General features: G+C 45.9%; 1 protein-coding gene across 1 annotated transcript in view; it reads left to right on the forward strand.

The window, feature by feature from the left end:
- The window catches only part of TPP1 (tripeptidyl peptidase 1), a 57,175-nt gene that overhangs the window by 14,780 nt on the left and 23,600 nt on the right, over positions 1-18,795 (forward strand). The window contains exons 2-4 of the mRNA XM_068266452.1: positions 2,687-2,764; positions 14,391-14,530; positions 17,457-17,607. Coding sequence (XP_068122553.1) covers positions 2,687-2,764; positions 14,391-14,530; positions 17,457-17,607 — 369 coding nt within the window. The remainder of the gene's footprint in view (positions 1-2,686; positions 2,765-14,390; positions 14,531-17,456; positions 17,608-18,795) is intronic.

Genomic DNA, 18,795 nt, shown 5'->3' on the forward strand with positions numbered 1-18,795 from the left:
GTTTAGGCATGCTAAGTTTAGATAAGTGTAGATAGCGTGCAAAGTCCCGCACGCAAAGCAGCGCCATTAATCTCTATGCGAAGTGCACCAGACTTTGCTGGCGCAAAACTTTTGATCAGCTGTGCACTGCGGTGCTAACGCAGTTGGGGCTTGATTCACCAAGCGGTGCAAAGTGTTTGCACGCTGGTGAAAAGGCCCTTATCACGCCTAAACTCACTTTAGGCATGATAAGAAGAAACACCCGACGCTTCGCGCGAAGCTCCCATTAAACCCTATGGGACTTTGCGCGCGCTCTCACGTGCGTACGCGTGTACGCGCGGTAACTTCGCGCGAAGAGCAGGAAAAAGCGGTGATAACTCAGTGGTGAAAAGGTCATCACGCCTAAAGTCTTTTAGGCGTGATAACTGGGTTAGCACCGCTTTGTGAATCGAGCCCTTGGTGCTTAAACTTATCGGGCCTGATTCACAAAGCGGTGCTAACAGTTAGCACGCTGGTGAAAAGCCCTTTATCATGCCTAAACTCAGTTTAGGCATGATAAGTTTAGGAGTGATAAGTTTAGGCGTGATAAGTTTAAGCGCCAACTGCGTTAGCACCGCAGTGCACAGCTGATCAAAAGTTTTACGCTAGCAAAGACTGGTGCACTTTGTATAAAGTTTAATGGCGCTGCTTTGCGTGCGGGACTTTGCAAGCGATCTAAACTTATCTAAACTTAGCATGCCTAAACTTATCACACCTAAACTTATCATGCCTAAACTTATCACACCTAGGCCTCGATTCACAAAGCGGTGATAACCCAGTTATCACGCCTAAAAGACTTTAGGCGTGATGACCTTTTCACCACTGAGTTATCACCGATTTTTCCTGCTGTTCGCGCGAAGTTACCGCGCGTAAGCGCGTGCGCAAAGTCCCATAGGGCTTAATGGGAGCTTCGCGCGAAGCGTCGGGTGTTGCGCGCGCACTTACGCGCGGCAACTTCGCGCGAGTTTCTTCTTATCATGCCTAAAGTGACTTTAGGCGTGATAAGGGCCTTTTCACCACGGTGCTAACACTTTGCACCGCTTGGTGAATCGAGCCCCTAAACTTATCACACCTAAACTTATCATGCCTAAACTGAGTTTAGGCGTGATAAAGGGCTTTTCACCAGGGTGCTAACTGTTAGCACCGCTTTGTGAATCAGGCCCCTTGTGCTTTATTCACTAAAGGATGCTTGGGGCCTGATTCACAAAGCGGTGCTAACAGTTAGCACCCTGGTGAAAAGCCCTTTATCATGCCTAAACTCAGTTTAGGCATGATAAGTTTAGGTGTGATAAGTTTAGGTGTGATACGTTTAGGCATGATAAGTTTAGGCATGATAAGTTTAAGCGCCAACTGCGTTAGCACCGCAGTGCACAGCTGATCAAAAGTTTTGCGCTAGCAAAGTCTGGTGCACTTCGCATAGAGTTTAATGGCGATGCTTCGCGTGCGGGACTTTGCACGCTATCTACACTTATCTAAACTTAGCATGCCTAAACTTATCACACCTAAACTTATCACGCCTAAACTGGCTTTTCACCAGTGTGGTGCAAAGGTTATCATGCCTAAAGTCTTTTAGGCGTGATAACTGAGTTATCACCGCTTTGTGAATCAGGCCCCTAAAGTCTCTAACTGGGTTAGCACCGCTTTGTGAATCGAGCCCTAAGGGCTCGATTCACCAAGCGGTGCAAAGTGTTAGCACCGTGGTGAAAAGGCCCTTATCACGCCTAAAGTCACTTTAGGCATGATAAGTAGAAACTCGTGTGAAGTTGCCGCGCGTACGCACCCGACGCTTCGCGCGAAGCTCCCATTAAGCCCTATGGGACTTTGCGCGCGCTCTCACGCGCGTACGCGCAGTAACTTCGCGCGAAGAGCAGGAAAAATCGGTGATAACTCAGTGGTGAAAAGGTCATCACGCCTAAAGTCTTTTAGGCGTGATAACTGGGTTATCACCGCTTTGTGAATCAAGCCCTAAGTGTTAGCACGGCAGTAAAATGCCATTTTGCACGTGCAAACTACTTAGCACCCAAGTTTGCACATGCAAAGCCTTTTAGTAAATCGAGCCACTTGTGCTCCTCCAGCTTCCAGGAGGCCCCTCAGATACTCTGTAGGGTCCAGGTCTGGAGACGCGCTTAGCCAGTCCAGTACCTTCACCCTCAGTCATGTTGGAGGTGTGTTTGGGGTCATTATCACATTGGAATACTGTCCTGCAGCCCAGTTTCCGATGGGAGGGGATCTTGCTCTGTACATGTTGACATTCATGGTTCCCTCAGTGACCTGTAGTACTCCTCACCTGGTTGCCACCACACAGGCTTGCCACAATTGTTGGTGGACTTTCTTGTGCATCATCTTTAGAAGAGGCTTCCTTCTGGGAGGACAGCCATGCAGAGCAGTAAGATGCAGTGTGTGGCGTTTGGTCTGAGCTCTGATAGGCTGACACTCCCCCTCCCCCCAATCCCGAACCTCTATGGCACTCATACCTCTATCTGCAGAAGACCACCTCTGGATATGACATTGAGCACGTGCGTTCAACTGCTTTGGTCACCCATAGGAAGGCCTGTTCTGAGTGGAAGCTCCCCAGTGTTTGTTTTGTACTTTGCATTGCCTCAGAATTCTCTACTTATGACTATAATAGTAAATTAATCTCTCTCCTCAACTTGTCTCCTTCTATCAGCGTTCTCCTGTTGCTCCTGGCTGCGGGGGTGGGGATCTCCAGGGGAGGAGTCTACCTGGAGCCGGATCAAAGAGTCAGGTATGGATAAAGTCTTCTGCAGAGATTTACCACCCGTTCCAGCCAATCAGACATCATCTCCCATTCATCTGTGTCAGCCCCTCCCCCTGCCCATCAGTGCAGCAGAGAAGGATGAAGAGGAACCCTTTACCTCGAACAAACACCCCACACATCAGACAGAAACGCACGACAACGTGGACTACTGACATGGGAAATCCACTCCCCCCTCATTATAATAACACATGAATGTGGAGTGACGTGGGATATCCCCTCAGTATAGTAACACATGAATGTGGAGTGACGTGGGATATCCTCAGTATAGTAACACATGAATGTGGAGTGACGTGGGATATCCCCTCAGTATAGTAACACATGAATGTGGAGTGACGTGGGATATCCTCAGTATAGTAACACATGAATGTGGAGTGACGTGGGATATCTCCTCAGTATAGTAACACATGAATGTGGAGTGACGTGGGATATCCTCTCAGTATAGTAACACGTGAATGTGGAGTGACGTGGGATATCCTCAGTATAATAACACATGAATGTGGAGTGACGTGGGATATCTCCTCAGTATAGTAACACATGAATGTAGCGTGACGTGGGATATCCCCTCAGTATAGTAACACATGAATGTGGAGTGACGTGGGATATCCTCAGTATAGTAACACATGAATGTGGAGTGACGTGGGATATCCTCAGTATAATAACACATGAATGTGGAGTGACGTGGGATATCCCCTCAGTATAGTAACACATGAATGTGGAGTGACGTGGGATATCCCCTCAGTACAGTAACACGTGAATGTGGAGTGACGTGGGATATCACCTCCGTATAGTAACATGTGAATGTGGAGTGACGTGGGATATCCCCTCAGTACAGTAACACGTGAATGTGGAGTGACGTGGGATATCACCTCAGTATAATAACACATGAATGTGGAGTGACGTGGGATATCCCCTCAGTATAGTAACACATGAATGTGGAGTGACGTGGGATATCCCCTCAGTATAGTTACATATGAATGTGGAGTGACGTGGGATATCCCCTCAGTATAGTAACACATGAATGCGGAGTGACGTGGGATATCCCCTCAGTATAGTAACACATGAATGTGGAGTGACGTGGGATATCCTCTCAGTATAGTAACACGTGAATGTGGAGTGACGTGGGATATCCTCAGTATAATAACACATGAATGTGGAGTGACGTGGGATATCCTCAGTATAATAACACATGAATGTGGAGTGACGTAGGATATCCCCTCAGTATAGTAACACATGAATGTGGAGTGACGTGGGATATCCCCTCAGTATAGTAACACATGAATGTGGAGTGACATGGGATATCCTCAGTATAGTAACACATGAATGTGGAGTGAAGTGGGATATCACCTCAGTATAGTAACACATGAATGTGGAGTGACGTGGGGTATCCTCAGTATAGTAACACCTGAATGTGGAGTGACGTGGGATATCCCCTCAGTATAGTAACACATGAATGTGGAGTGATGTGGGATATCCCCTCAGTATAGTAACACATGAATGTGGAGTGACGTGGGATATCACCTCAGTATAGTAACACATGAATGTGGAGTGACGTGGGGTATCCTCAGTATAGTAACACCTGAATGTGGAGTGACGTGGGATATCCCCTCAGTACAGTAACACGTGAATGTGGAGTGACGTGGGATATCCCCTCAGTATAGTAACACATGAATGTGGAGTGACGTGGGATATCCCCTCAGTATAGTAACACATGAATGTGGAGTGACGTGGGATATCACCTCAGTATAGTAACACATGAATGTGGAGTGACGTGGGATATCCTCAGTATAATAACACATGAATGTGGAGTGACGTAGGATATCCCCTCAGTATAGTAACACATGAATGTGGAGTGACGTGGGATATCCCCTCAGTATAGTAACACATGAATGTGGAGTGACGTGGGATATCCGCTCAGTATAGTAACACATGAATGTGGAGTGACGTGGGATATCCTCAGTATAGTAACACATGAATGTGGAGTGACGTGGGATATCCTCAGTATAGTAACACATGATTGTGGAGTGACGTGGGATATCCCCTCAGTATAGTAACACATGAATGTGGAGTGACGTGGGATATCCTCAGTATAGTAACACATGAATGTGGAGTGACGTGGGATATCCTCAGTATAGTAACACATGATTGTGGAGTGACGTGGGATATCCCCTCAGTATAGTAACACATGAATGTGGAGTGACGTGGGATATCCCCTCAGTACAGTAACACATGAATGTGGAGTGACGTGGGATATCCCCTCAGTATAGTAACACATGAATGTGGAGTGACGTGGGATATCTCCTCAATATAGTAACACATGAATGTGGAGTGACGTGGGATATCCCATCAGTATAGTAACACATGAATGTGGAGTGACGTGGGATATCCTCAGTATAGTAACACATGAATGTGGAGTGACGTGGGATATCCCCTCAGTATAGTAACACATGAATGTGGAGTGACGTGGGATATCCCATCAGTATAGTAACACATGAATGTGGAGTGACGTGGGATATCCTCAGTATAGTAACACATGAATGTGGAGTGACGTGGGATATCCCCTCAGTATAGTAACACATGAATGTGGAGTGACGTGGGATATCCCCTCAGTATAGTAACGTGTGAATGTGGAGTGACGTGGGATATCCCCTCAGTATAGTAACACATGAATGCGGAGTGACGTGGGATATCCCCTCAGTATAGTAACACATGAATGTGGAGTGACGTGGGATATCCTCAGTATAGTAACACATGAATGTGGAGTGACGTGGGATATCCTCTCAGTATAGTAACACGTGAATGTGGAGTGACGTGGGATATCCCATCAGTATAGTAACACATGAATGTGGAGTGACGTGGGATATCACCTCAGTATAGTAACACATGAATGTGGAATGACGTGGGATATCCCCTCAGTACAGTAACACATGAATGTGGAGTGACGTGGGATATCTCCTCAGTATAGTAACACATGAATGTGGAGTGACGTGGGATATCCCCTCAGTATAGTTACATATGAATGTGGAGTGAGGTGGGTTATCACCTCAGTATAGTAACACATGAATGTGGAGTGACGTGGGATATCCCCTCAGTATAGTAACACATGAATGCGGAGTGACGTGGGATATCTCCTCAGTATAGTAACACATGAATGTGGCGTGACGTGGGATATCCTCAGTATAGTAACACATGAATGTGGAGTGACGTGGGATATCCTCAGTATAGTAACACATGAATGTGGAGAGACGTGGGATATCCTCTCAGTATAGTAACACGTGAATGTGGAGTGACGTGGGATATCCTCAGTATAGTAACACATGAATGTGGAGTGACGTGGGATATCCTCTCAGTATAGTAACACGTGAATGTGGAGTGACGTGGGATATCCTCAGTATAGTAACACATGAATGTGGAGTGACGTGGGATATCCTCAGTATAGTAACACATGAATGTGGAGTGACGTGGGATATCCCCTCAGTATAGTGACACATGAATGTGGAGTGACGTGGGATATCCCCTCAGTATAGTAACACATGAATGCGGAGTGACGTGGGATATCTCCTCAGTATAGTAACACATGAATGTGGCGTGACGTGGGATATCCTCAGTATAGTAACACATGAATGTGGAGTGACGTGGGATATCCCCTCAGTATAGTAACACATGAATGTGGAGTGACGTGGGATATCCCCTCAGTATAGTAACACATGTATGTGGAGTGACGTGGGATATCCCCTCAGTATAGTAACACATGAATGTGGAGTGACGTGGGATATCCTCAGTATAGTAACACATGAATGTGGAGTGACGTGGGATATCCCCTCAGTATAGTAACACATGAATGTGGAGTGACGTGGGATATCCCCTCAGTATAGTAACACATGAATGTGGAGTGACGTGGGATATCCCCTCAGTATAGTAACACATGAATGTAGCGTGACGTGGGATATTCCCTCAGTATAGTAACACATGAATGTGGAGTGACGTGGGATATCCTCAGTATAGTAACACATGAATGTGGAGTGACGTGGGATATCTCCTCAGTATAGTAACACGTGAATGTGGAGTGACGTGGGATATCCCCTCAGTATAGTAACACATGAATGTGGCGTGACGTGGGATATCCCCTCAGTATAGTAACACATGAATGTGGAGTGACATGGGATATCCTCAGTATAGTAACACATGAATGTGGAGTGAAGTGGGATATCACCTCAGTATAGTAACACATGAATGTGGAGTGACGTGGGGTATCCTCAGTATAGTAACACCTGAATGTGGAGTGACGTGGGATATCCCCTCAGTATAGTAACACATGAATGTGGAGTGATGTGGGATATCCCCTCAGTATAGTAACACATGAATGTGGAGTGACGTGGGATATCACCTCAGTATAGTAACACGTGAATGTGGAGTGACGTGGGATATCCTCAGTATAATAACACATGAATGTGGAGTGACGTGGGATATCCTCAGTATAATAACACATGAATGTGGAGTGACGTAGGATATCCCCTCAGTATAGTAACACATGAATGTGGAGTGACGTGGGATATCCCCTCAGTATAGTAACACATGAATGTGGAGTGACATGGGATATCCTCAGTATAGTAACACATGAATGTGGAGTGAAGTGGGATATCACCTCAGTATAGTAACACATGAATGTGGAGTGACGTGGGGTATCCTCAGTATAGTAACACCTGAATGTGGAGTGACGTGGGATATCCCCTCAGTATAGTAACACATGAATGTGGAGTGATGTGGGATATCCCCTCAGTATAGTAACACATGAATGTGGAGTGACGTGGGATATCACCTCAGTATAGTAACACATGAATGTGGAGTGACGTGGGGTATCCTCAGTATAGTAACACCTGAATGTGGAGTGACGTGGGATATCCCCTCAGTACAGTAACACGTGAATGTGGAGTGACGTGGGATATCCCCTCAGTATAGTAACACATGAATGTGGAGTGACGTGGGATATCCCCTCAGTATAGTAACACATGAATGTGGAGTGACGTGGGATATCACCTCAGTATAGTAACACATGAATGTGGAGTGACGTGGGATATCCTCAGTATAATAACACATGAATGTGGAGTGACGTAGGATATCCCCTCAGTATAGTAACACATGAATGTGGAGTGACGTGGGATATCCCCTCAGTATAGTAACACATGAATGTGGAGTGACGTGGGATATCCGCTCAGTATAGTAACACATGAATGTGGAGTGACGTGGGATATCCTCAGTATAGTAACACATGAATGTGGAGTGACGTGGGATATCCTCAGTATAGTAACACATGATTGTGGAGTGACGTGGGATATCCCCTCAGTATAGTAACACATGAATGTGGAGTGACGTGGGATATCCTCAGTATAGTAACACATGAATGTGGAGTGACGTGGGATATCCTCAGTATAGTAACACATGATTGTGGAGTGACGTGGGATATCCCCTCAGTATAGTAACACATGAATGTGGAGTGACGTGGGATATCCCCTCAGTACAGTAACACATGAATGTGGAGTGACGTGGGATATCCCCTCAGTATAGTAACACATGAATGTGGAGTGACGTGGGATATCTCCTCAATATAGTAACACATGAATGTGGAGTGACGTGGGATATCCCATCAGTATAGTAACACATGAATGTGGAGTGACGTGGGATATCCTCAGTATAGTAACACATGAATGTGGAGTGACGTGGGATATCCCCTCAGTATAGTAACACATGAATGTGGAGTGACGTGGGATATCCCATCAGTATAGTAACACATGAATGTGGAGTGACGTGGGATATCCTCAGTATAGTAACACATGAATGTGGAGTGACGTGGGATATCCCCTCAGTATAGTAACACATGAATGTGGAGTGACGTGGGATATCCCCTCAGTATAGTAACGTGTGAATGTGGAGTGACGTGGGATATCCCCTCAGTATAGTAACACATGAATGCGGAGTGACGTGGGATATCCCCTCAGTATAGTAACACATGAATGTGGAGTGACGTGGGATATCCTCAGTATAGTAACACATGAATGTGGAGTGACGTGGGATATCCTCTCAGTATAGTAACACGTGAATGTGGAGTGACGTGGGATATCCCATCAGTATAGTAACACATGAATGTGGAGTGACGTGGGATATCACCTCAGTATAGTAACACATGAATGTGGAATGACGTGGGATATCCCCTCAGTACAGTAACACATGAATGTGGAGTGACGTGGGATATCTCCTCAGTATAGTAACACATGAATGTGGAGTGACGTGGGATATCCCCTCAGTATAGTTACATATGAATGTGGAGTGAGGTGGGTTATCACCTCAGTATAGTAACACATGAATGTGGAGTGACGTGGGATATCCCCTCAGTATAGTAACACATGAATGCGGAGTGACGTGGGATATCTCCTCAGTATAGTAACACATGAATGTGGCGTGACGTGGGATATCCTCAGTATAGTAACACATGAATGTGGAGTGACGTGGGATATCCTCAGTATAGTAACACATGAATGTGGAGAGACGTGGGATATCCTCTCAGTATAGTAACACGTGAATGTGGAGTGACGTGGGATATCCTCAGTATAGTAACACATGAATGTGGAGTGACGTGGGATATCCTCTCAGTATAGTAACACGTGAATGTGGAGTGACGTGGGATATCCTCAGTATAGTAACACATGAATGTGGAGTGACGTGGGATATCCTCAGTATAGTAACACATGAATGTGGAGTGACGTGGGATATCCCCTCAGTATAGTGACACATGAATGTGGAGTGACGTGGGATATCCCCTCAGTATAGTAACACATGAATGCGGAGTGACGTGGGATATCTCCTCAGTATAGTAACACATGAATGTGGCGTGACGTGGGATATCCTCAGTATAGTAACACATGAATGTGGAGTGACGTGGGATATCCCCTCAGTATAGTAACACATGAATGTGGAGTGACGTGGGATATCCCCTCAGTATAGTAACACATGTATGTGGAGTGACGTGGGATATCCCCTCAGTATAGTAACACATGAATGTGGAGTGACGTGGGATATCCTCAGTATAGTAACACATGAATGTGGAGTGACGTGGGATATCCCCTCAGTATAGTAACACATGAATGTGGAGTGACGTGGGATATCCCCTCAGTATAGTAACACATGAATGTGGAGTGACGTGGGATATCCCCTCAGTATAGTAACACATGAATGTAGCGTGACGTGGGATATTCCCTCAGTATAGTAACACATGAATGTGGAGTGACGTGGGATATCCTCAGTATAGTAACACATGAATGTGGAGTGACGTGGGATATCTCCTCAGTATAGTAACACGTGAATGTGGAGTGACGTGGGATATCCCCTCAGTATAGTAACACATGAATGTGGCGTGACGTGGGATATCCCCTCAGTATAGTAACACATGAATGTGGAGTGACGTGGGATATCCCCTCAGTATAGTAACACATGAATGTGGAGTGACGTGGGATATCCCCTCAGTACAGTAACACCTGAATGTGGAGTGACGTGGGATATCCCCTCAGTATAGTAACACATGAATGTGGAGTGACGTGGGATATCCTCAGTATAGTAACACATGAATGTGGAGTGACGTGGGATATCCTCAGTATAGTAACACATGAATGTGGAGTGACGTGGGATATCCTCAGTATAGTAACACATGAATGTGGAGTGACGTGGGATATCCTCAGTATAGTAACACATGAATGTGGAGTGACGTGGGATATCCTCAGTATAATAACACATGAATGTGGAGTGACGTGGGATATCTCCTCAGTATAGTAACACATGAATGTGGAGTGACGTGGGATATCCCCTCAGTATAGTAACACATGAATGTGGAGTGACGTGGGATATCCCCTCAGTATAGTAACACATGAATGTGGAGTGACGTGGGATATCCCCTCAGTATAGTAACACGTGAATGTGGAGTGACGTGGGATATCCCATCAGTATAGTAACACATGAATGTGGAGTGACATGGGATATCCTCAGTATAGTAACACATGAATGTGGAGTGACGTGGGATATCCTCAGTATAGTAACACATGAATGTGGAGTGACGTGGGATATCCTCAGTATAGTAACGTGTGAATGTGGAGTGACGTGGGATATCCCCTCAGTATAGTAACACATGAATGTGCAGTGACGTGGGATATCCTCAGTATAGTAACACATGATTGTGGAGTGACGTGGGATATCCTCAGTATAGTAACACATGAATGTGGAGTGACGTGGGATATCCCCTCAGTATAGTAACACATGAATGTGGAGTGACGTGGGATATCCTCAGTATAGTAACACATGAATGTGGAGTGACGTGGGATTTCCTCAGTATAGTAACACGTGAATGTGGAGTGACGTGGGATATCCTCAGTATAGTAACACATGAATGTGGAGTGACGCGAGATAGCTCCTCAGTACAGTAACATATGAATGTGGAGTGACGCGGGATATCCTCAGTACAGTAACACATGAATGTGGAGTGACGTGGGATATCCCCTCAGTATAGTAACACATGAATGTGGAGTGACGTGGGATATCCCCTCAGTATAGTAACACATGAATGTGGAGTGACGTGGGATATCCCCTCAGTATAGTTACATATGAATGTGGAGTAACGTGGGATATCACCTCAGTATAGTAACACATGAATGTTGAGTGACATGGGATATCCTCAGTATAGTAACACATGAATGTGGAGTGACGTGGGATATCCTCTTAGTATAGTAACACGTGAATGTGGAGTGACGTGGGATATCCTCAGTATAGTAACACATGAATGTTGAGTGACATGGGATATCCTCAGTATAGTAACACATGAATGTGGAGTGACGTGGGATATCCTCAGTATAGTAACACATGAATGTGGAGTGACGTGGGATATCCTCAGTATAGTAACACATGAATGTGGAGTGACGCGGGATATCCCCTCAGTATAGTAACACATGAATGTGGAGTGACGTGGGATATCCTCAGTATAGTAACACGTGAATGTGGAGTGACGTGGGATATCCTCAGTATAGTAACACATGAATGTGGAGTGACGTGGGATATCCTCAGTATAGTAACACATGAATGTGGAGTGACGTGGGATATCCCCTCAGTATAGTAACACATGAATGTGGAGTGACGTGGGATATCCCCTCAGTATAGTAACACATGAATGTGCAGTGACGTGGGATATCCTCAGTATAGTAACACATGATTGGGGAGTGACGTGGGATATCCTCAGTATAGTAACACATGAATGTGGAGTGACGTGGGATATCCCCTCAGTATAGTAACACGTGAATGTGGAGTGACGTGGGATATCCTCAGTATAGTAACACGTGAATGTGGAGTGACGTGGGATATCCTCAGTATAGTAACACATGAATGTGGAGTGACGTGGGATATCCTCAGTATGGTAACACGTGAATGTGGAGTGACGTGGGATATCCTCAGTATAGTAACACATGAATGTGGAGTGACGTGGGATATCCCCTCAGTATAGTAACACATGAATGTGGAGTGACGTGGGATATCCCCTCAGTATAGTAACACGTGAATGTGGAGTGACGTGGGATATCCCCTCAGTATAGTTACATATGAATGTGGAGTGACGTGGGATATCTCCTCAGTACAGTAACACATGAATGTGGAGTGACGTGGGATATCCCCTCAGTATAGTTACATATGAATGTGGAGTGACGTGGGATATCACCTCAGTATAGTAACACATGAATGTGGAGTGACGTGGGATATCACCTCAGTATAGTAACACATGAATGTGGAGTGACGTGGGATATCCCCTCAGTATAGTAACACATGAATGTGGAGTGACGTGGGATATCCCCTCAGTATAGTAACACATGAATGTGGAGTGACGTGGGATATCTCCTCAGTACAGTAACACATGAATGTGGAGTGACGTGGGATATCCCCTCAGCATAGTAACACATGAATGTGGAGTGACGTGGGATATCCTCTCAGTATAGTAACACATGAATGTGGAGTGACGTGGGATATCCTCAGTATAGTAACACATGAATGTGGAGTGATGTGGGATATCCCCTCAGTATAGTAACACATGAATGTGGAGTGACGTGGGATATCCCCTCAGTACAGTAACACGTGAATGTGGAGTGATGTGGGCTATCCCCTCAGTACAGTAACACATGAATGTGGAGTGACGTGGGATATCCCCTCAGTATAGTAACACATGAATGTGGAGTGACGTGGGATATCCCCTCAGTATAGTAACACATCAATGTGGAGTGATGTGGGATATCCCCTCAGTATAGTAACGTGTGAATGTGGAGTGACGTGGGATATCCCCTCAGTATAGTAACACATGAATGTGGAGTGACGTGGGATATCCCCTCAGTATAGTAACACATGAATGTGGAGTGACGTGGGATATCCTCAGTACAGTAACACATGAATGTGGAGTGACGTGGGATATCCCCTCAGTATAGTAACACATGAATGTGGAGTGACGTGGGATATCCCCTCCGTATAGTAACACGTGAATGTGGAGTGATGTGGGATATCCCCTCAGTATAGTAACGTGTGAATGTAGAGTGACGTGGGATATCCCCTCAGTATAGTAACACATGAATGTGGAGTGACGTGGGATATCCCCTCAGTATAGTAACACATGAATGTGGAGTGACGTGGGATATCCCCTCAGTATAGTAACACGTGAATGTGGAGTGATGTGGGATATCCCCTCAGTATAGTAACACGTGAATGTGGAGTGACGTGGGATATCCCCTCAGTATAGTAACACATGAATGTGGAGTGACGTGGGATATCCCCTCAGTATAGTAACACATGAATGTGGAGTGACGTGGGATATCCCCTCAGTATAGTAACACGTGAAGGTGGAGTGACGTGGGATATCCCCTCAGTATAGTAACACATGAATGTGAAGTGACGTGGGATATCTCCTCAGTATAGTAACACATGAATGTGGAGTGACGTGGGATATCTCCTCAGTATAGTAACACGTGAATGTGGAGTGACGTGGGATATCTCCTCAGTATAGTAACACATGAATGTGGAGTGACGTGGGATATCCCCTCAGTATAGTAACACATGAATGTGGAGTGACGTGGGATATCCCCTCAGTATAGTAACACATGAATGTGGAGTGACGTGGGATATCCCCTCGGTATAGTAACACATGAATGTGGAGTGACGTGGGATATCCCCTCAGTATAGTAACACATGAATGTGGAGTGACGTGGGATATCTCCTCAGTATAGTAACACATGAATGTGGAGTGACGTGGGATATCTCCTCAGTATAGTAACACATGAATGTGGAGTGACGTGGGATATCCCCTCAGTATAGTAACACATGAATGTGGAGTGACGTGGGATATCCCCTCAGTATAGTAACACATGAATGTGGAGTGACGTGGGATATCCCCTCAGTATAGTAACACATGAATGTGGAGTGACGTGGGATATCCCCTCAGTACAGTAACACGTGAATGTGGAGTGACGTGGGATATCACCTCCGTATAGTAACATGTGAATGCGGAGTGACGTTGATCGTTGTCCTGCAGGGTTCCGGACGGTTGGACGAAGGTGGAACGAGTTTCTGGAAATGATCTGGTTGTCCTGACCTTTGCTTTGAAGCAGCAGAATGTAAGGAAGTTACAGGAGCTGGTCGAGAGAGTCTCAGACCCTGACTCGCCTCAATATGGTGAGTTGTCTCGTTATTCTTAGTCCGGGCTAGATGAGTATTAGTCGTTTGTCACATAATCGTGCATGGTATAAGTGTAACAGACAGTGTATCTGGCAGGTCACGGAACATGGTTTGCATTCGATCTTGGCAGAAGCGTGGGGTGGGGGAGGTGGATGGCTGGAGCCTTCATTACTTATTACACAGCACAGAGGTGATTGAGGGGGCAGCATGTTGTATTAAATCACATTCTTGGTGGAGTTGGCTCTAATATAGAGTAATGTCTGTCATAGACTGGGGATAGGATCAATATCGGGGGATGCCAGTTGTTCCCCTGACCTCCCGCAGAACAGATGCTGAGTCCATGGTCAGCCTAAGCTGTGGTCTGGTTGGGAACCATAGAAGCAGATGTAAATTCTGAAGAGACATAGCTAACCAGTTAGTCCCTCTAGTACGGTATCATGGCCCAGAGGTGTATAGTAGAGGATTGAGAACACTCCGGATGAGAAACGTGGAAACCACACGCTGTACGGAGTGTAACTGGAGAGGGCCTACAGGTACCTAAAACCTCCCCTTCATATGGTCACTCTGCCCATGGTTCTGACCGTCATTCCCCAGGCACCCTCCTAGCACGTCCCGCCTCAGGTGCTGGAAATGTACAGAAGTGTCCAGCAGCAATGAATGGCTATAATAATCCAGGATTTCTATCTGATTGTTTCTGGAGTCGGGAAGGATTTTTCTTTTCCTGTTTGAGGTTAATTTGTCCAAGCCTTGGAAGGGTTTTTTTGCCTTCCTCTGGATTTGTGAGGGTGGAGACTTTTCTGGTTGAATGTGATGGGACATAGGTTTTTTTTCAATCTATGTATGAGAGCATAATATAGTCCCGCTGCATGATGGGATAACTAGTAATATCTCATGGTACAGGACAACTCAAAACGGAAAAGGGAAATTTGGGCGCACCATGCGCCGCTATATGCCGTAATGTGAGTTACAGCTACAGCAGTGCTCTGACAGCCAAGTTACGTCTTTCCCCGGAGACCATGGCGGCTTGGAGGAATAATAACGCCGTTGGGACTTTTGAAGGAGCAGGGTGAGACATTTTACACCTTTGCCCTGTGCCCACATTTCCTGGTGCAGTTTTTGCATGTATGCCTCATGGTATATATTCCCATAGATAACCTGCGGTCCTCAGTACTGGTGTGAGTAATAACTCCAATATACAGCACCTAACACCCAACAGGTTTCGCCCCACAGAGCAGGGCTTTGTCAGAAGCACACCCAGTGAACAGTGTAACAAATAACTATATACCCTATATACATGAAAGCCTCCCCCACCATCAAACCCCCTTATGCTGTCACACACAGTATCAGAACCCTCAAATCAGAGTTTAGGAGGGTGGCTGGTGCCCGGCAGAGTGAGCCCACGTTTGTCCTACACACTCTAAATGTTGTCTGTTATCAATACATGGAGTTTTATGTGGCCAAATAAAGGGTAGCTTTTATTTACCAAATTTCGGTTGGACTTTGAATAGTATGTAGACAGTAAGCAAGCACCCTATTTATTATATTTATAAAGCGCCAACATATTACGCAGCTCTGGACATTTTATTTAGGTTACAGACAATATTTAGGGGTGACATACAGAAATATGACAATACAGGAATACAAGAAAGACCAGATCACACAGCACAGTATGAGTACAAGGAAATGCTTAGTCAGTCACTGGATGGCGCATGGAGATTAGGCAAGTTAGGTTCACTCAGATGCATAGCATGGGTGCAAGATCAGGTAGGACACAAAAGGAGGAGGACCCTGCCCAAAGGCTTACAATCTAGAGGGAGAGGTAGAGACAAGAGAGGTAGGGGACTAAAGGTCAGCTGTGGGTTTAGAGCAATTGTGAGGGGTGGTAGGCCAGAGTGAAAAGGTGAGTTTTGAGGGTCTTCTTGAAGATGTTGAAGGAGGGGGCTGCCCTAATGGGTGGAGGTAGGGAGTTCCATAGTGTTGGAGCAGCTCTTGAGAAGTCCTGGAGGCATGCATGGGACTGGGTGATGCGGGGGACGGTCAGGCGAAGTTCATTGGAGGAGCGGAGTGAGCGGCTAGGTGTGTACCTCTGAGTAAGATCGGAAATGTAGGTTGGACAGGTTTTGTGGACAGATTTGTAGGTCAGACAAAATATCTTGAACCTGATTTTGGACTGGATAGGAAGCCAGTGGAGGGATTCAAGGAGGGGATCTGCCGTGGTGGAGCGATGGGAGCAGTGGATAATTCTGGCTGCCGCATTCATGATGGACTGCAGTGGGGTTATTCGGGTCATAGGGAGACCAGACAGAAGGGTATTGCAGTAGTCAAGGCGGGAAATTATGAGTGCATTGATGAGGAGTTTGGTGGTGGCAGAGGTCAGGAAAGGGTGGATCTTGTAGATGTTACGGAGGTGTTGCAGGAATTTGTGAGGTTTTGGATGTGGGGAGTGAAGGAGAGTGCGGAGTCCAGGGTGACTCCCATACAGCGGGCTTGAGAGGAAGGGCGAATGGTAGTGTGGTTAACAGTGACCTGCACATCTGGGAGGTTCATGGATGGCCGTGGTGGGAAGATCATAAATTCCGTTTTGTCCAGGTTTAGTTTCAGGAACCTAGCGGACATCCAGGAGGAGATGGCTGATAGGCAGGAGGAGACCTTGTCCATGGTGGTAGTGGATAGGTCAGGGGTGTGGAGGTAGATCTGGGTGTAGTTAAAACCCATGGAGGAGATAATCTTTTCAGAACCGATTCAGAACTTGTCAGAGCCCAGAGGTAGGAGAACTGCCCAATAGGGGCCCAGGATGGATGGTGACCACCTTATTCAAGACAGCAGAAGGAGCTGCAGAGTCACAACCTCCCCCCATAGACATTAGGAGACTGTTGTGACCCCAGACCTCACAATGAATGATCAGAGTCCTCTTCCCCCGCAGGACAGTACCTGACACTGGACTCCCTCAGCGCTCTCATCCATCCATCTGCCGACACATTGTGGACAGTGCGGAGCTGGCTGGAGGAACATGGTGTCCAGCAGTGTGAAAGCATCCAGACGGGCGATTTCCTGCAGTGTGAGATGCCGGTCAGGTCAGTTGCTCCTGTGTGACCCCAAAGATGATTGTGTGACCCCCCCCCCTTCATAGAGGGCTGTGTCCCCCATAGAGGGCTGTGTGAACCCCCCCCCCCTCCTCATAGAGGGCTGTGTGAGATGCCGGTCAGGTCAGTTCCTCCTGTGTGACCCCCATAGAGGGCAGTGTGACCCCCACAGACGGTGGTGTGTCCCCATAGAGGGCAGTGTGTCTTTCAGTAGAGAATGGTCACTTTTATATTTTAACCCTCTGCTTTCTGTCCTCTCTTTCTTGCTAATCACAAGCCGCTTCTCACAGTGGCCTCTGAAGTTCCTTATTTTACTTCCTGCGCTGTCTGTGGCGTTCCCTCCTGACTGATAACTGAGGAGGCCGGCCCCTTGTGTCTTGTGATCAGCTGATGTCCTGACATGTGACCAACAGCCCATGTCTGCTGTCTAATCATCAGCAATCACTGATAGCCAGAGACACTGCAATATAACCATGTCCCTTCTATGTGACATGACTATGTACTCTGTAATGTGCTGCAGAAGATGTCAGTGCTATATAAATACATAATAATAATAATATGGTAGGACATTACACTATGACTATGGTAGGATTAGATTGTGAGCTCCTCTGAGGACAGTCAGTGACATGACTATGTACTATGACTATGTACTCTGTAATGTACTGAAGAAGATGTCAGTGCTATATAAATACATAATAATAATATGGTAGGACATTAGACTATGACTATGGTAGGATTAGACTGTGAGCTCCTCTGAGGACAGTCAGTGACATGACTATGTACTCTGTAATGTGCTGCAGAAGATGTCAGTGCTATATAAATACATAATAATAATATGGTAGGACATTAGACTATGACTATGGTAGGATTAGAGTGTGAGCTCCTCTGAGGACAGTCAGTGACATGACTATGTACTCTGTAATGTGCTGCAGAGGATGTCAGTGCTATATAAATACATAATAATAATATGGTAGGACATTAGACTATGACTATGGTAGGATTAGAGTGTGAGCTCCTCTGAGGACAGTCAGTGATATGACTACCGTATGTACTCTGTAATGTGCTGCAGAAGATGTCAGTGCTATATAAATACATAATAATAATATGGTAGGACAATAGACTATGACTATGGTAGGATTAGAGTGTGAGCTCCTCTGAGGACAGTCAGTGACATGACTA

The sequence above is a fragment of the Hyperolius riggenbachi genome, chromosome 2, assembly GCF_040937935.1.
Source record: "Hyperolius riggenbachi isolate aHypRig1 chromosome 2, aHypRig1.pri, whole genome shotgun sequence".
Taxonomy (NCBI): Eukaryota; Metazoa; Chordata; class Amphibia; order Anura; family Hyperoliidae; genus Hyperolius; species Hyperolius riggenbachi.